The following is a 20,259-nucleotide window of genomic DNA, read 5'->3' on the forward strand; positions in this document are numbered from 1 at the left end:
GGACAAACAGAGAACAGCTCCCAACCAGTAATATGTACAGATAGTGCTTCAAAAGGCTCATTCCTCAAAGCAGAGGCAAATTATCAGCAAAACTGATTGGGAGGAAAACTTCAGACAGAAAAGTGGAAATGAAACTTGGGAGTTCCTTAAGAAGACTTTTTTTCATAGCTACAAAGCAATGATAAATCAAGAATATGAACAACTTTCACTAAAAATCCGATCCAGTGGCAAAGTGAAGGCAGCAACTGCAGGGAGGAGGCAAGCAATGTACAACAAATGGTGGGGGGGGGGGGGGAGAAATACAGATAGAAAGCAATACAAACTGCACTTTATGAAAATGAAAAGGGACGTTAAAGACATCAGGGGAAAATCCATGTTTGGCTCAGCTGTGGATCACAAAAAAGAAAAATAATCTCAGCCAGGGCTTTGTCAAGCTGGGCCTTAAAAACCTCTAAGGAAGGAGATTCCACCACCTCCCTAGGGACCCATTCCCGGGCTTCACCACCCTCCTAGTGAAATAGTGTTTCCTAATATCCAACCTAGACCTCCCCCACTGCGACTTGAGACCATTACTCCTTGTTCTGTCATCTGCTACCACTGAGAACAGCCGAGCTCCATCCTCTTTGGAACCCCCCTAAAGGTAGTTGAAGGCTGCTATCAAATCCCCCCTCACACTTCTCTTCTGCAGACTAAATAACCCCAATTCCCTCAGCCTCTTCTCGTAACCCATGTGCTCCAGCCCCCTAATTATTTGCATTGCCCTCAACTGGACTCTCTCCAGTTTGTCCACATCCCTTCTGTGGTGAGTGGTGAAGCACTGGAATGGGTTCCCTAGGGAGGGGGTGGAATCTCCATCTTTAGAGGTTTTTAAGGCCCGGCTTGACAAAGCCCTGGCTGGGAAGATTTAGTTGGGATTGGTCCTGTTTTGAGCAGGGGGTTGGACTAGATGACCTCCTGAGATCTCTTCAAACCCTAATATTCTATGATTCTATTTAATGGGCGTGCAGAGCGGAAAGGGCCACAGACTTATTCTCGGTCCCAACCTGCCCATTCTCGATTCCCTCATGACTATGTTGCACTCTGTTTGGCGAGCAGCAAGAGATGGGTACCTGTGAATCCTGAGATGGAAGTGTCTTCTCTGGGAATTCCCTTCAGCTAGCTGTGTCCCACACTTCTCTTACCCCAGCATTTGCAGCAGCATCCCACGCCGAGAGCCAACACAGGGGTATGCACCGTTTATAATATAGCTTTCTGCAATCCCAGTGGGGTTAGCTCAGCCTCTACCAAATACTCTGAATGTAAACAGGCTGGGGAGAAGCTTCTCTGCACTCTTTATACAGCTTCGTGAGTAAACACTAATTAAATGACCTTTCCAAGGGGAGATGAGAACTCCTGGGCTCTCCACTGAGCCTGAGAGGAATTGGCGGATCTGTGCACTTGTGTATTTTTAAAAATTATGGATGATTACTAAAAAAGCTAGGGATAATACCTAGGTCTCCATAGGGTCTCATACACTGAAAATACTCAGGACAGATAAGTAGATAGGAGACAGATAGATCAGGAGAAAGATGACTGAGGGGAGACACGAACACTTTCTGCAGACACACGGGGCAATCACTACGGTATCAGAGATGAGTAATTCTCATCAGTAACTATCATCATACTGACAGGTTTCAGAGTAGCAGCCGTATTAGTCTGTATTTGAAAAAAGAAAAGGAGTATTTGTGGCACCTTAAAGACTAACAAATTTATTTGAGCATAAGCTTTAGTGAGCTACAGCTCCCTGAAGAATCCAATGAAGTGAGCTGTAGCTCATGAAAGCTTATGCTCAAATAAATTTGTTAGTCTCTAAGGTGTCACAAGTACTCCTGTTCTTTTATCATCATACTGTGCAGCACCTTTAATTGAAGGATCTTGAAAATGTCTAGCAAAGGAAAGTCACTATGAACATATCCCCATGATACAGAGAGATAAACTGAGGCACTGGTTGATCTGACTTGGCCAAGGTCACACACAAAATACCAGACAGAACCCAGGAGTCCTGACTTCCTTGCCATAACAACTGTCTCTCCATCAGTAACTGAGTGAATGACAAGAAGGGAATAGACTCGTGGTCTAACAGGGGCTGTTCGTTGGGTGGGTATGATTGACAGCCCAGGGATGCAACCTGTATCTGGGGTACTGCTAAACCCTCTGGCATACCAGTCTTGGCCCCCTCTCACACTGTGAGGCTGTGTACAGCTGCACTTGCACTTGCACTTACACACCCATACACAGACAGGGACACACCCAGCTGCAGTTACGTGAATACTTTCACTAGCCACTCACGAACCAACAAGAGAGGAGGTCCAGCCAGTTCCCCCAGCTCCCCAGCCTAGGACCCCAGAGTTAACTGTCTGGCCCTTGTGAGAAGCCTGACCAGTGTAAGTTAATTACCCAGTCTGCCCCTCCCTCATTGTAGAGAGGACAATCCACCAGCCCCGGTTCCTGAGCAGATTTCCCTTTGCCTTTCTCCGCATACCAAATTTCTTCCGTATCCCTAAGCATATTTACAGGTTTCAGAGTAGCAGCTGTATTAGTCTGTATTCGCAAAATGAAAAGGAGTACTTGTGGCACCTTAGAGACTAACAAATTTATTAGAGCATAAGCTTTCGTGAGCTCCGATGAAGTGAGCTGTAGCTCATGAAAGCTTATGCTCTAATAAATTTGTTAGTATCTAAGGTGCCACAAGTACTCCTTTTCTCTAAGCATATTTGTTCCCCTTTTATGAAACTTTTCCAAATTTAATATACTTTTTTTGAAATGGGGCAACCCATATCTTCGTATAGTATTCAAAATGTGGTCGTACCATGGATATTAATGGAGACAATGTAATATTTTCAGTCTTTTTAACTATTCCTTTCAGAATGATTCCTACCATTCTGTTCGCTTTGACTGCTGCTGTACATTGAGTGGATGTTTTCAGAGAACTATCCACAATGACTCCAAAATCTCTTTCTTGAGTATTAACAGCTCATTCAAATCCCATCATTGTATATAAGCTTTCGAGAGCTACAGCTCACTTCATCGGATGCACGAAAGCTTATGTTCAAATAAATTTGTTAATCTCTAAGGTGCCACAAGTACTCCTTTTCTTTTTGCGAATACAGACTAACACGGCTGCTACTCTGAAACCCATCATTGTATATTTATATTTGGGATTATGTTCTCTATGTGCGTTACTTTGCGGAGAAGGTCACACCACCCCTCTTAGTTTCCTGCAGGAGTGTTTGTCACTGAGTAATGCAGTGGCAGTGTGCCCAAGGCCCTCTTTAGGTTTTCACCACACAATTCTCAATTATTGCAAACATTGTAGTGTCACCCACAGGTGTTCTTGCAGAGTTCTGTGTACCTTTTAACCCTTTGTAAATCAGCCGCATCACCTCAAAATTCACCAACTGTGCCCTTTCTGGGTCTCTAGAAAACCTCTCTTTGTATGTGTGCAGCATTGTTAACCATTGTGCTTTTCCAACTGGTGATAACAACACGGTTATTCATCAACGCCATGAGGAGTTGCGCCTCAGTTTCCCTTACACTGTGATCTCTAGGGTAGAACATGTCATCTGTTCAGCTCTAAAGGGCTCCTAGCTAACAGCCTGGACAGTTGTCTCACTGGCTGGCACTACACCCCCGACCTTTTCCTGTCGAGGTGCTTGTTAGGATATAGATATTCAGGCCTGTCTGCAAAGGCCTAGACTCTAAGAATGTAGGTGCATCCTTATCACTTGGCTAGTTCTAGAGGGATAAAAGAGAGAATCGAAATCACTGTCTACTGGTGCAAGGGCCTCGTCTCCCTGCGACAGTCTGAGGCCCGGTGCTCAGGCTAAGATCTCTGGCTAAGCAGCAGGAGCAGCCATAAGCTGGGAAGCGACCGGTCACCTCCTCACATCCCAACCTAGTCACACTGAAAGAAGGTGCTATGGGGCTGTTAGGATACAATCCTGTCCTGATAATGCCTGTCGCCTCCAGAGAAAGGGAAGAGCCTAGAAAAAGTAAAAGGAAACTTAGTTTGACAGCATCCTGTCTGGCAAGAACTCACTTATCAATAGCTGGGATGTGAAATCCTCACTTCTGTATTGTTTTGTCATTATAGTTCCCACATTGCTCTCGTTTATTTGCATGGTCTCTGTCTGGTTCTGGGATTGTTTCTGTCTGCTGCATGATTAATTTAATAGCTGGGATGTGAAATCTTCGTTTCTGTGTTGTTCTATCACTGTAGTCCCCATTTCCCCATTGTTTGTCTGTATAATCTCTGTCTGGTTCTGGGATTGTTCCTGTCTGCTGTACAATTAATTTTGCTGGGTGTAAACTAATTAAGGTGGTGAGATATAATTGGTTACATAATCACGTTACAATATGTTAGGAATAGTTAGCTAAATTTCAGTAAAATGACTGGTTAAGGTATAGCTAAGCAGAACTCAAGATTTACTATATAGTCTGCAGTCAATCAGGAAGTGAGTGGGTGGGGGAAATGGGGGTGGGGAAATTGGAATCATGTTTTGCAAAGGGCAGGAATGGGAACAGGGACACAGGTGTAAGGCTCTGTGGTGTCAGAGCTGGGAAGGGGGACACTAAGGAAGGAAACTGGAATCATGCTTGCTGGAAGTTCACCCCAATAATCATTGAATTGTTTGCACCTTCGGACTTTGGGTATTGTTGCTCTCTGTTCATATGAGAAGGACCAGGGAAGTAAGTGGGTGAAGGAACAAGCCCCCAACCAGTGCTGCCTCCTGATGCAGAGTTAAAGGAAATCTCACCCACCTCCTCAGTGCTTTCTACGATTCCATCACCCTTCTCTGGGCTCCCCTCCTGGACACATCTTCCTAAGCTCCCTAGCACTGGGCTTGGCCCTTTTTAGCGGCAACCTGGACATTTGTCCCCCTGACAGGCAATAGAATCTCCTCCCTCCCTGAGCAGACGCTGCCTTCAGCTGCCGGGCAGGAGCTGGTCTCAGCCACCCCCACCCCTGAAATCATGTAGCTTCCCCCTGCTGCAGAGGAATCAAGGAGACTTGTTCTCCTTCCCTCAGCAGTTCCTGGGACATTCCCCTTTCCCCCTGGGGTTCCAGAAAAATGCTCCTTCTTGTTGCAGGTGGACACTTTAACAGCCTGAGCTTCATGGAAGAAATCATTCCCAATTAGCATTTCAACAGGGTTATTGTCTAGACCCTGATAATGCAGCTTCCAAAACCTCCATTTTTATGTGCACTTTAGCCAAAGGCACAAGGATGTTCTAACCTACGACTAATGAAAGCTCTGACATCTGGCCTTGTAGTATGTCACCTTCGTGCATTGTACTCCGCCTAACCACAGGAATTTCTGCCCGTGCCTTCCCATCCAAGGAGTTCCCTGCATTGATGCTGACAGCCTGGACAGGCTTCAGACTGGTTGTGCAAAGGCTAATTTTAGTGTATGATAAGCATCAGGTGCCCGAGGGGCTTCTGTGCTCAGGGTCTCAGCATTTCCATGGGCCTCCTGCTCTCTACTTTCTCCCAGCACAGGGCATTAGTCCTCAGGTGATCAGTGGGATTGCAATGACAGCACCATCTGGACTCTTCTGTTTCCAAAATAGATTCTGGTCAGGGATTGGCGGAATGAGGTAAAACGGAACCCTGCCAAGTGTAAACCCCTTCATTAGATGCCTGTGTCTGCTCAAAATCACCAACCTCATCCACAGTTTTCATCTTTTTCTTCTGTGGATCCTGTTTTACATCATCTTTACAGAGGTTAAGAAATGCTCCTGAGCAACAAGGTCAAACATTCCTTCAAAGCTTGTAACACTTTTGCGCCCTACCCACTTTCCCATCAAATCTTTCATTTTGTTTACATATTCCACATTACTCATACCAGCACCCCTCTTAAGACTCCTAAATTTCACTCTATACATTTCAGAGGTCATCTGAAATTGCTTCAAACCAGTTTTTGAATTTACAATAATCTAAAGCATCCTCAATTGGCATTTTATTGAATATATCCAGAACTTTACCAGTTAACTTTGCAGTTAAAGTGGCCACCTTCCGGTCATCAAGAATCTTATGAATCACACACAGAATATCAAAGTTACTGAAGAATTCAGCAATATCCCCTGCCTCATTGAATGCAGGACACAGCTGTTACCATTTGTGGATTTTTAGATCGGTGGGAATCAGTGGAGGGGGAAGGTTCTGGTTCTGCTTTTCCAGCAAGTCTAACTGGTGTTTCCGTTCTCCCTCTTTCTCCTCAATTTCTTGTTGTTTTAGTTCCATCGCCCTTCTGTGTCCAGCCTCCTCTCTGGCAGCCTCTGCCGACTTTAGCTCCAAAATTCTCCTAGGCTCTTTTTCTTTCTCTACTGCCTCCAATCTGAATAGCTCCAATTTCACAATTGTTTCACTGTTTTTACTCATCGTGCTGCTTTTCTGTCCCAACTTCCCTTTCCCGAAATAAACCCACAGAAAAGATTAAATTGGTAACCTCTTCGGCTGATCTCCAATCACCACACTTAAAGTCTCACTTAAAATCTTTACACCAGTGTATGTGGAAATCTCACTGAGAACAACAACCTGTGCATTTCACCCTGCTTGCAGCGTCACAGGGCTGGACGTCCATGAGGTGTAACCTGGAAATGGGGTACCACTGAGACCACTGGCATACCAGTCTGGGCCCCATCTCACTCTGTGGGGCTGTGACAAGCTGCAAACCCCTCCGGGTCCTGCGCTCCCTCAAATGTTCACAGGCAGGGACACACCCAGCTGAGTTACATGAATGCTTTCACCAGCCACTCATGAAACAACAACAGAGAGGCTCCAGACAATTCCCCCCAGCTCCCCTGCCTAGGACTTCAGAGCTGTACCATCTTGCTCCGGTCTGAAGTAAACCCAATATAAGTTTATTACCTAATCTGCCCCTCCCTGTATGTGAAGAGAATAGTGCACCAGCCCCTGATCGGACATTTGAAACAAGTCATTGTTTTAGGTAAAAAAATATGAAACCGATTTATTAAGTATGTAAACATATATTTTAAGTGGTTATAAGTAATAAATGTACAGATCAAAATTGGCCACCTAAGAAATAAAACAAGATCACAGTCTGAGCACTATAAAATAGAGAGGATTTAAGTTAAGCAGTATCTCACCCTAATCGTACAGACAGTTCACCTATGTTCCGTACACAGGTTGGGATTTCTCCTTCCCAAGTTGGGACCGCCTCCCCTGTCAAAGTCTTTTCCTCTAGCCATGTTTCCAGGTATTCAGTTGTGGGGCAGTGAGATGAAGTGGTTATGTCACTTCTCACTTTTATAACTTCTGAGATGGGGAGGGAGCTTCATTTTCCAAATAAAGCCCCCAGCACAGTTAGTGGAAAAGCACAGGCACAAGGTGAAGTCTGGTGTCATGAGAGCTGGTCGCAAGCCCTTGTGTGTTTTGATTAGTAATAGCAGGGGCTATTGCCAATATTGTGGCTACAACATCCCCAGAAAAGTCCATCAGGTGGCGATTAGCTTCTTGCATGTCCCATTGTGTTCATTAATGGCCCATGAATGTGAATAGTGCATTGACAATGTGCGGGCTAAACTGGATGTAAACATACTTGGGAGAGATACCACAGGAGCAAATACACTTGAAATACAGGCTCATAGTCAATATTCATAACTTCAGATACAAAAATGAGACATGCACAGAAACAGGATAATCATATTCAGCAAACCAAATTTTTTCCCCTGACACTTCACGTGACATTTTGAAGAGATTCGTTGCAATTATATAACCGTGGTGAGTGCTGGGGTGCCAGGGTGTTGCTTTGGGATACAGAGTGTCACAGCAATATACCTATAGAGCTAGAGCTCTCTGAGATCGAAGTTTGTACTTTTATATAAGACAGATATCCATGGTCTTAAAAAACCTACATCCTAGTCTGTAACAAAGGAGACAAAGAAGCTGAGATACAGCCCAAAGGACAACGAAAGGGTGTTTTCAATACATGACCCTCTGAAAATGTCCTTGTTCAGAGAGTGGCACCGACACTTTTCATTTGTCAGACCTCAGCCCCAGAAAGGGCCGGCCTTCGAGCTGGGCAAGTAGGGCTCACACTCAGGGGGCTGTAGCCAGGGGAGCGCTGCAAGGGGCTCAAGCTTCCCCTTGCTGTCTGCAGCAGGACTTCACATGGCCACAGCATGGACGCCTCCTCTCCAGTCCCTCCCAAGCGCTCAGCCGATGGGCTTCTCCCTGACGCCGACCCTGCTCGCCCCGGCCCACTCGCTCCTCAGCCAGCTAAGAGCTCCGGCTCCACCCTGGTCTCCGGCAGGAGTCCAGAGCGGCGTGAACCATCACTGGCAGTGTGGCGGCTCAGCCCACCACGCCCTGGAGCGGAGTGGAGTCCCTCCGCCCCTCATGGCCGGCCGGAGGCAGGACAGAAATTTTCTCTCCATGTGACTAATGGGTGAGTGAGCAGGGGGAGCCCACTGGGCCATGCAGGGAGCAAGAGGGGAGCCCGGCAAGGCTGGGCACAGAGTGGGGGAGGCACCCAGAGGCCTTTCAGTAGCAGAACACTAGAAATAATAAATAATCATCTCCATTTAATGCATGAAGAAGCTGTGCCCAAGGTCACCCAGTGAATCTGTGGCAGAGCTGAGATTCTTCAAAACCAGCTCACTTGTCTCTGCTGAGGCTTTATCTCTAGTTAAATAACTTGGGCCAAATCCTCTACTGGTGGAAGTGGCTGCAGCCCCACTGAATTCAGGGGTGATCCCCTCACTCGAGAATCCAGTGGAGAGAGAGCACCAGGCCTCTGTGCCACTGCGTGGACTGAGACAGACTAAGTCTGGGAGAGACTAAGCCATGGACTGGTAGCTAGGGTCTTGTGGACTATGTTCCTGGCTCAAGACACTTCTCTGCCTGCTGCCTCGGTTTCCCCATCTGTAAAAGGGGGATAGCTCCTGGGAGTAGTCCGCAATAGCCTGTGAAGTACCTATCAGTGGTGTGCCTGTGACACTGTGCCTCTGTGGGACACAGCTGAGGATTCAGGACAACCTGCTGAGGAATACGGCAGACATACCCCAGACTGGTGATTATTTTGTCCGTACCCTCCCACCACAGACACACATTCACTATCCCAGTATGAGGTTGCTCAAGATAGGGGACACTTTCTTTGTGACTTTTTTACACAATTTGGGAATCTGAGCCTGAGGCTCCTTTGTGTGCTCTGCGTTGTGTGTCAGTGTGCGTTCACCTCAAACCAGACCAACTCACACAAACCACCCCAGGAAGAAGGCCTTATTCGGTAAAGAACATAGAACAGGATTACAGACCAGTTTTCTCTGCTTGTCTGCCATATGCTCCCAGCCCAATCAGTGCTGAGACCTTCTGCTGGGGTGGGGGGAGGACCACAACTTGTAGTTCCCAGGGCTGCCATATCATTAGATTATACCAAGCCAGTAACAAAAGTAAATTTCGGTCTCACCACACCGGTTAACCGGAAGTAAAAAAGGCAGTCTCCTTATGCATCTCAGCCCTCGGCTCACCATCCAGACACTGGACTCCATGATGAGTGGTCAGTGAAAACCAATTTCACCACATAGAGCATCCTTCTATGCTCAAGAAATCTGGCACTTAGCCAGGGCAATATATAATTCAATTCTTACCCAATGAGCACACTGCAGGCAATCTGTTAGTAACTAAAAACTTAAGGTTTAATAATAAAAGAAAAGAAGAAGAAGTATGAATGGTTAAAAGATCAGATACGTACAAGTGATTTTTCAGTGTTCACAGATGAGTTTCATCCTCCCTGTTGAAGGGAAAGGCCCAGGTAGGGACCGTCGAATTGTGGAGGTGAATGCGTGGTTACGCAGGTGGTGTTGGAGAGAGGGCTTTGGATTCTTCGACTATGGGACGTTGTTGTGGGAAGAAGGATTGCTAGGAAGAGATGGGATCCAGCTAACAAAGAGAGGGAAGAGCATCTTCATAGAAAGACTTGCTGATTTAGTAAGGAGGGCTTTAAACTAGGTTCGCCGGGGATGGTGACCTGAGCCCAGAGGTAAGTGGGGGAGTGCGATACCAGGAGGAAACACAAGGAGGAGGGTACAAGACGAGAAGCCTCCTGAGCAATACTGAGAAAGTGGGGTAATTGGCTAGAATTGGAAGTCCTGGCACAATCAAAGAACTATGATGTGACTGGAATAACAGAGACTCTATGGGGCAGTTCACATGACTGCAGCACTGTCATGGATGGGTATGAACTGTTCAGGAAGGACAAGTACAGGCAGAAAGGTGGAGGAGTTGCACTGTATGTAAGGGAGCCGTATGATTCCTCACAGCCCCAGTTTGAAACTGGAGAAAAGCCTGTTGAGAGTCTTTGGGTTAAATTTAGAGGCAAGAGCAACAAGGGTGATGTTGTGGTGGGCGTCTGCTATAGACCACCGGATCAGAAGGATGAAGTCGATGAGGGTTTCTTCGGACAACTAACTGAAGTTTCCAGATCACAGGCCCTGGTACTAATGGGGGACTTCAATCACCCTGATATCTGCTGGGAGAGCAATACAGCAATGTCCAGACAATCCAGGAAGTGTCTGGAGAGTGTTGGGGACAACTTCCGGGTGCAAGTGCTGGAGGAACCAACTACTGGCCGTGTTCCTCTTGACCTGCTATTCACAAACAGGGAAGAATTGGTAGGGGAAGTAGAAGTAGGTGGCCACTTAGGCAGCAGTGACCATGAGATGTTTGAGTTCAGGATCCTGACAAAAGGAAGACAGGAGAGTAGCAAAATATGGACCCTGGACTTCACAAAAGGAGACTTGGACTCCCTTAAGGAACTCATGGCCAGGATCCCCTGGGCAGCTAATATGAGGGGGAAAGGAGTCCAGGAGAGCTGGCTGTATTTTAAAGGAGCCTTTATTGAGAGCGCAGGAACAAACCATTCTGAAGTGCAGAAAGAATAGCAAATATGGCAGGTGACCAGCTTGGTTTAACAGTGAAATCTTTGGTTTCAGAGTAGCAGCCGTGTTAGTCTGTATTCTCAAAAAGAAAAGGAGTACTTGTGGCACCTTAGAGACTAACAAATTTATTAGAGCATAAGCTTTCGTGAGCTACAGCTCACTTCATCGGATGCATTTGGTGGAAAAAACAGAGTAGAGATTTATATACACACACAGAGAGAACATGAAACAATGGGTTTATCATACACACTGTAAGGAGAGTGATCACTTAAGATAAGCCATCACCAACAGCAGGGGGGGGAAGGAGGAAAACCTTTCATGGTGACAAGCAAGGTAGGCTAATTCCAGCAGTTAACAAGAATATCAGAGGAACAGTGGGGGAAGGGGTGGGAGGGAGAAATACCATGGGGAAATAGTTTTACTTTGTGTAATGACTCATCCATTCCCAGTCTCTATTCAAGCCTAAGTTAATTGTATCCAGTTTGCAAATTAATTCCAATTCAGCAGTCTCTCGTTGGGTCTGTTTTTGAAGCTTTTTTGTTGAAGTATAGCCACTCTTAGGTCTGTGATCGAGTGACCAGAGAGATTGAAGTGTTCTCCAACTGGTTTTTTAATGTTATAATTCTTGACGTCTGATTTGTGTCCATCCATTCTGTCCTGTCTCGGGGCCTCTCCTTTTGCCCCTCCACCCCCACGAACATGATACAGTTCTGTGGTGACCTAGAATCCTATTTTCGACGTCTCAGACTCAAGGAATATTTCCAACACACCTCTGACCAACATATTAACCCACAGAGACCTTCCTGCCAACACTACAAAAAGAAGGATTCTAGGTGGACTCCTCCTGAAGGTCGAAACAGCAGCCTGGATTTCTACATAGACTGCTTCCGCCGACGTGCACGAGCTGAAATTGTGGAAAAGCAGCATCGCTTACCCCATAACCTCAGCCATGCCGAACACAGTGCCATCCACAGCCTCGAAAACAACTCTGACATCATAATCAAAAAGGCTGACAAAGGAGGTGCTGTCGTCATCATGAATAGGTCAGAGTATGAACAAGAGGCTACTAGGCAGCTCTCCAACACCACTTTCTACAAGCCATTACCCTCTGATCCCACTGAGATTTACCAAAAGAAACTACAGCATTTGCTCAAGAAACTCCCTGAAAAAGCACAAGAACAAATCCGCACAGACACACCCCTGGAGCCAGGACCTGGGGTATTCTATCTGCTACCCAAGATCCATAAACCTGGAAATCCTGGACGCCCCATCATCTCAGGCATTGGCACCCTGACAGCAGGATTGTCTGGCTATGTAGACTCCCTCCTCAGGCCCTTCGTTACCAGCACTCCCAGCTATCTTCGAGACACCACCGATTTCCTGAGGAAACTACAGTCCATTGGTGATCTTCCTAAAAACACCATCCTAGCCACTATGGATGTAGAAGCCCTCTACACCAATATTCCACACAAAGATGGACTACAAGCCGTCAGGAACAGTATCCCCGATACTGTCACGGCTAACCTGGTGGCAGAACTTTGTGACTTTGTCCTGACCCATAACTATTTCACATTTGGTGACAATGTATACCTTCAAATCAGCGGCACTGCGATGGGTACCCGCATGGCCCCACAGTATGCCAACATTTTTATGGCTGACTTAGAACAACGCTTCCTCAGCTCTCGTTCCCTAATGCCCCTACTCTACTTGCGCTACATTGATGACATCTTCATCATCTGGACCCATGGAAAAGAAGCTCTTGAGGAATTCCACCATGATTTCAACAATTCCATCCCACCATCAACCTCAGCCTGGACCAGTCCACACAAGAGATCCACTTCCTGGACACTACGGTGCTAATAAGCGATGGTCACATAAACACCACCCTATATCGGAAACCTACTGACCGCTATTCCTACCTACATGCCTCTAGCTTTCATCCAGATCATACCACTCGATCCATTGTCTACAGCCAAGCGCTACGATATAACCGCATTTGCTCCAACCCCTCCGACAGAGACAAACACCTACAAGATCTCTATCATGCATTCCTACAACTACAGTACCCACCTGCTGAAGTGAAGAAACAGATTGACAGAGCCAGAAGAGTACCCAGAAGTCACCTACTACAGGACAGGCCCAACAAAGAAAACAACAGAACGCCACTAGCCATCACCTTCAGCCCCCAACTAAAACCCCTCCAACGCATCATCAAGGATCTACAACCTATCCTGAAGGACGAGCCATCGCTCTCTCAGATCTTGGGAGATAGACCAGTCCTTGCTTACAGACAGCCCCCCAATCTGAAGCAAATACTCACCAGCAACCACACACCACACAACAGAACCACTAACCCAGGAACCTATCCTTGCAACAAAGCCCGTTGCCAACTCTGTCCACATATCTATTCAGGGGATACCATCATAGGGCCTAATCACATCAGCCACACTATCAGAGGCTCGTTCACCTGCGCATCTACCAATGTGATATATGCCATCATGTGCCAGCAATGCCCCTCTGCCATGTACATTGGCCAAACTGGACAGTCTCTACGTAAAAGAATGAATGGACACAAATCAGACGTCAAGAATTATAACATTCAAAAACCAGTTGGAGAACACTTGAATCTCTCTGGTCACTCGATCACAGACCTAAGAGTGGCTATACTTCAACAAAAAAGCTTCAAAAACAGACTCCAACGAGAGACTGCTGAATTGGAATTAATTTGCAAACTGGATACAATTAACTTAGGCTTGAATAGAGACTGGGAATGGATGAGTCATTACACAAAGTAAAACTATTTCCCCATGGTATTTCTCCCTCCCACCCCACCCCCCACTGTTCCTCTGATATTCTTGTTAACTGCTGGAATTAGCCTACCTTGCTTGTCACCATGAAAGGTTTTCCTCCTTCCCCCCCCTGCTGTTGGTGATGGCTTATCTTAAGTGATCACTCTCCTTACAGTGTGTATGATAAACCCATTGTTTCATGTTCTCTGTGTGTGTGTATATAAATCTCTACTCTGTTTTTTCCACCAAATGCATCCGATGAAGTGAGCTGTAGCTCACGAAAGCTTATGCTCTAATAAATTTGTTAGTCTCTAAGGTGCCACAAGTACTCCTTTTCTTTTAGTGAAATCTTTGGTGATCTTAAACTTAGTGTTGCAGCTAGCAAGGGTGTTAAGAGTAATAAGAAGGGTTTCTACAGGTATGTTAGCAACAAAAAGAAGGTCAGGGAAAGTGTGGGCTCCTTACTGAATGGGGGAGGCAACATAGTGACAGAGGATGTGGAAAAAGCTGAAGTACTCAATGCTTTTTTTGCCTCGGTCTTCACAGAAAAGGTCACCCCCCAGACTGCTGCACTGGGCAACACAGCATGGGGAGGAGGTGAGCAGCTCTCAGTGGTGAAAGAACAAGTTAAGGACTATTTAGAGGAGCTGGACATGCAGAAGTCCATGGGTCTAGATCTAATGCATTCAAGCATTTTGAGGCACTTGTCTGATGTGATTGCAGAACTATTGGCCATTATTTCTGAAAATTTGTAGTGATCGGGGGACGTTGCAGATGATTGAAAAAAGGCAAATATAGTGCCCGTATTTTAAAAAGGGAAGAAAGAGAACCAGGAGAACTAAAGATTTGTCAGCCTCACTTTATTCCCTGGCAAAATCATGTAGCAGGTCCTCAAGGAATCCATTTTGAAGCACTTGGAGGAGAGGAGAGTGATCAGGAACAGTCAACATGGATTCACCAAGGGCAAATCATGCCTGACTAATCTTACTGCCTTCTATGACAAGATAACTGGCTCTGTGGATGAGGGGAAAGCAGTGGATGTGTTATTCCTTGGCTTTAGCAAAGGTTTTGATATGGTCTCCAGCAGTATTCTTGAAAGCAAGTTAAAGAAGTATGGGCTGAATGAATGGACTATAAGGTGGATAGAAAGCTGGCTAGATCATCCGGCTCAACGGGTAGTGATTAATGGCTCCATGTCTAGTTGCCAGCCAGTATCAAGCGGAGTGCCCCAAGGATCAGTCCTGGGGCCGGTTTTGTTCAATATCTTCATTAATGATCTGGAGGGATGGCGTGGATTGCACCCTCACAAGTTTGCAGATGAAACTAAACTGGGAGGAGTGGTAAATACGCTGGAGGGTAGGGATAGGATACAGAGGGACCTAGACAAATTAGAGGATTGGACCAAGGAAATCTGATGAGGTTCAACAAGGAGAAGTGCAGAGTCCTGCACTTAGGATGGAAGAATCCCATGCACCGCTACAGTCTGGGGACCGACTGGCTAAGCAGAAGTTCTGCAGAAAAGGACCTGGGGATTACAGTGGACGACAAGCTAGATATGAGTCAGCAGTGTGCCCTCATTGCCAAGAAGACCAGCGGCATATTGGGCTGTATTAGGAGAAGCTTTGCCAGCAGATCTAGGGAAATGATTATTCCCCTCTATTCAGCACTGGTGAGGCCACATCTGGAGTATTCTGTCCAGCTTTGGACCCCCCCCCATGACAGAAGGGATGTGGACAAATTGGAGAGGGTCCATCAGAGGGAAATAAAAATGATTAGGGGGTTGGGGCACATGACTTATGAGGAGAGGCTGAGGGAACTGGGCTTATTTAGTCTACAGAAGAGAAGAGTGAGGGGGGATTTGATAGCAGCCTTCAACTACCTGAAGATGGAGCTAAGCTGTGCTCAGAGATGGCAGATGAAAGAACAAGAAGCAATGGTCTCAAGTTGCAGTGCGGGAGGTCTAGGTTCAATAGTAGGAAATGCTATTTCACTAGGAGGGTGGTGAAGCACTGGAATGGGTTGTCTAGGGAGTTGGTAGAATCTCCATCCTTCGAGGCTTTTAAGGCTCGGTTTGATAAAGCCCTCTCTGGGATGATTGAGTTGGTCTTGATTCTGCTTTGAGCGGGGTGGGGACTAGATGACCTCCTGTTGTGTCTTCCAACCCTAATATTCTATGATTCTATGGAGCATTGGTATTACCTACTATGGCCATTCTTATCTTGACCCCAGATCTATCTCCCCCCCACCCCGCCCTCCGCTACACACACACTTAAACTCACTAGACCACACTCATCTCCCAGAACTGAGCTAGAACTCAGGAAGCCAGGGTCTCTCTCTCCACAGAGTTAGAGACAGAATGAGAATACACATTAAAATTATAAACCTCACCAGTGTCTCTTAAATGACTTGCCACAAAATGCCAGAAAATGTTTGTATTAGAGCTGACTGGCTTTAATATTTGTTTAATTTTCTTTCTTTTGTATATGAATTAGATACAGTGCTCCTGTCTGCTAATTGCTAAGTTATCTGCCAAAACATCTAAAGTTTTCAAGAGCTTAGGTAGCCCCTGGAATCATGGTTAAAGTTGCCTCCCCCACCAAAATCTGAAACGACTCCCTTACAGATCCGGGGGGGGGAGCAAGGGACAGGTCTTTGGAATCCAGTGATCAGCAGTTAGAAATGTGACAACCTATGAGTTAATGAGTTGTACACAGACCGATTCCCCAGTTTGTTTTGCACACACAGCACAGTTCGGTAGGGGAAGGATTTAATATCTATGTGAGTGTCCAGTAGGTGATTCAGGAAAGAGGGCTCAGCACCATGTCCCCAGACAGCTCTGCATGGAGGTTGGTTTTAGAGCCAGACCACCAGGAGAAAACTTTAGGTTCTTTATGGGCAAAGAGCCAGAGCAGCCTGTTCCTGATCTGTTTGGTGTTCAAACCATAGATGATGGGGTTTAGCATGGGGGGCACCAGGAGGTACATGTTGGCCATGAGAACATGGAAATGCAGGGGCACATTCTGGGCAAACCGATGTGCGAGGATGAAGAAAAGACCTGGGATGTGAAAAGCTAAGGTGGCAAAAACGTGGGAGCTGCAGGTCCAAAAAGTCTTCACCCAGGCATCCTTCGTGGGGAGGTTGAAGATGGCCCTGAGAATCTGTGTGTAGGACAGGGCAATCAAAAACACATCCACACCAGTGATGAGGAATATCAGAGAGAAGCCATAGTAATTATTGACATGGATGTCAGCACAGGCCAACTTCACCATGGATATATGATCACAGTAGGTATGGGGGATGATGTTGGTTCTGTGATACGGGCACCGCCTCGCCAGGAAGGGATTGGGTAGTACGAGTATGCTGCTGCGTAGTACCACAGCTAGGCCCACCTTGGCCACCGCAGTGTTTGTCAGGATGGTGGAATGTCTCAGGGGATCACAGATGGCCACATAGCGATCCAAAGCCATGGCCACTAAGATCCCAGACTCCATCGCTGAGAAGCAGTGAATGAAGTACATCTGGGTGAGGCAGGCACTGAAATCGATCTCCCTGGAATTGAACCAGAAGATGCTCAGCATTTTGGGCACGGTGGACGTAGACAGGGCCAGGTCGGTGACGGCCAGCATGCAGAGGAAATAGTACATGGGCCCATGGAGGCTCGGCTCTATCTTCACGATCAACAGGATGGTGAAGTTCCCCAAGATGGCTAAGGCATAGATCACACAGAAGGGGATGGAGATCCAGACGTGGGCTGCCTCCAGGCCAGGAATGCCCATCAGGATGAAGGTGGAGGGGTTGGTGAAGTCAGTTGTGTTGGAATCTGACATTGCGTAGGGGAGAAGATGTCCAACTCTGAGGCAGAACGGTGTCTCCTGCATGCACCATGACATCCTGTATGTGCCCAGGGTCTAGGGTAATGGTATCAGTACAAATGCCTGGAAGGAGAGACAATGTTAATATGAGACGCTACATGCACTAGTGGAAGTCATTCTCCTGGGCTTCCACCAAGGGCAATTGGTTGCTCTTCACAAACAGAAAAATGACATTTCCATAATTCAGATAAATGAATTATGAACTCCTGATCCTCCTGATGCCAATTCCATATTTGGTGGTGCTCCATATGTCAATAATTCCTATTTGTCTTGGTGTGGGAACCCTTAATAGACATCAGCAGGAAGCATGAGGGTGGATATTGCTTATTGCTCATTGTTCCTTAATGCAATGTAACCCAGACTAGAGAGTTCATGCTGTAGGGAGTTCCCCATTCAACCAGTAGCTCAAAATCTGAAATTGGAAAAAAATCAGTGCTTTTCCAAGACATGTGCTGGGGGAAACATCCCCACTAGAACATACCTTGGGGAAAAGACCTGGGAGCTCAACAGAAACACCTGCTCTTTCAAAGCAGTGACCAAAACAATTACAATGCCTATGGAATGGGATGGACAATAACTTGCTCTGGATATGTGCTCTGTGTTGGTTGAGCAGCCTCTATAAAGGATATAGCAGAGTGAAAGGGGGTTTCTGAGGGCTTGTCTACATTACCCACTGGATCGACGGGCAGTGATCAATCCAGCAGGGGGGTCGATTGATCTCAATTAGATGCAATACATTGACTGTCAAGTCCTCTCTCATCAACTCTGGTACTCAACCAGGGTGAGAGGCACAGGAGGAGTTGACGGGAGAGCATGAGCCGTCAACTTACCCCAGTGATGACACCGCGGTGATTAGATCTAAGTATGTCAACTTCAGCTACATTATTCACATTGTCCACCCCCTCAGTGTAGACCAGGCCTGAGACAGGCTATGAGAATGGGGGAGGATGTCATATGCAGAGAGACTGAAAAGACTGTCACTCTTTAGAGTAAAGAGAAAGAAGGGGGCATATGATCAAGGAGAGGAAAATAAACAGTAAAACTGATTGTGTGGAAATGAACAAACAGAGAGCAGCTCCCAACCAGTAATATGTATAGATAGTGCTTCAAAAGGCTCATTCCTCAAAGCTGAGGCAAATTATTAGCAAAACTGATGGGGAGGAAAATTTCAGACAGAAAAATGGGAATGAAACTTTGGAGTTCCTTAAGAAAATTTTCTTTCATAGCTACAAAGCAATGATAAATCAAGAATGTGGATAACGTTTGCTAAAAATCCCATCCAGTTGCAAAGTGAAGGCATCAACTGCAGGGGGGATGCAAAAAATGTACAATAAATGGATGTGGGGAGAAAGAATACAGATAGCAAGCAATACAAATTGCACTTTATTAAAATGATAAGGGACATTAAAGACATCAGGGAAAAATCCATGTTTGGCCAGGCTATGGATCACAATAAAAGGAGGTTATTAAGTATTTTAAGAACAAAGTAATATTGGAAAAAAATTAGGCCAAATTGTAGAGAGACAAAGGAAATTTGATAATGTTGCAGAAAAAAGATTTGTATTTTTTGTTTGGCATTTCCAGTCCATTAGCAATCAATGAGGATGTTAAACAGCATCTACACTAGAATTTTAGAGTTATGACCACCACAGTTAAAAAGGGACCGATTAACCACACATCTCATTTGGTACCAGAATTATGCAGTCAGGCAGCAACAGAGCCAAAAAAAAAAGGTAAATCATAGAGTCAAAGAGGGTTAGGGTTGGAAGAGACCTCAGCAGGTCATCTAGCCCAACCCCCTGCTCAAAGCATGACAAATCCCAGCCAGGGCTTTGTGAAGCCTGACCTTAAAAACCTCTAAGGATGGAGATTCCACCACCTCCCTAGATAACCCATTCCAGTGCTTCACCACCCTCCTAGTGAAATAGTGTTTCCTAATATCCAACCTAGACCTCCCCCACTGCGACTTGAGACCATTGCTCCTTGTTCTGTCATCTGCCACCACTGAGAACAGTCAAGCTCCATCCTCTTTGGAACCCCCCTTCAGGTAGTTGAAGGCTGCGATCAAATCCCCCCTCACACTTCTCTTCTGCAGAGTAAATAAGCCCAGGTCCCTCAGCCTCTCTTTGTAAGTAATGTGCTCCAGCCCCCTAATAATTTTCATTGCCCTCCGCTGGATACTTACCAGTTTGTCCACATCCTTTCTGCATTGGGGTGCCCAAAATTGGATGCAATACTCCAGATGTGGCCTCACCAGTGCGGAATAGAGGGGAATAATCACTTCCCTCAATCTGCTGGCAACGCTCCTACTAATGCAGCCAAATATGCCGTTGGCCTTCTTAGCAACAAGGGCACGCTGCTGACTCTTATCCAGCTTCTCGTCCACTGCAATCCCCAGGTCCTTTTCAAAAAGTACAGTACTGTGTTAAATAAAGGACAATAAATAAATGTAAACTATGAAGAAGATACAGGGAAACTTTACAAAAATGGAAAAGTTTATCAAACAATGAAAAAACGGGTATGGGATTAGTTCCAAAAAAAGTTTAGGAATATAATTAATGCTACTCAACAACATGGTTTATGGAAAACTCATGTTGTCAAATGACCCTGATTTCATCCGGTAATGAGAGTATGTTTGGATGACCAAGGGACCCGCG

General features: G+C 46.0%; 1 protein-coding gene across 1 annotated transcript; it reads right to left on the minus strand.

Moving 5' to 3' along the window:
* Nucleotides 1-16,528: 16,528 nt before the first annotated feature.
* On the minus strand, nt 16,529-17,608 carry LOC119863787 (olfactory receptor 52E4-like). The gene has a single exon (XM_038422698.1). The coding sequence runs from the start codon at nt 17,606-17,608 to the stop codon at nt 16,529-16,531; it is 1,080 nt and encodes a 359-aa protein (XP_038278626.1).
* Nucleotides 17,609-20,259: the final 2,651 nt, after the last annotated feature.

The sequence above is a fragment of the Dermochelys coriacea genome, chromosome 1, assembly GCF_009764565.3.
Source record: "Dermochelys coriacea isolate rDerCor1 chromosome 1, rDerCor1.pri.v4, whole genome shotgun sequence".
NCBI lineage: Eukaryota > Metazoa > Chordata > Testudines > Dermochelyidae > Dermochelys > Dermochelys coriacea.

What these genes read in the sequence shown, in the direction of transcription:
- LOC119863787 (XM_038422698.1), bottom strand. Translation starts at nt 17,608, where the DNA reads ATGCAGGAGACACCGTTCTGCCTCAGAGTTGGACATCTTCTCCCCTAC.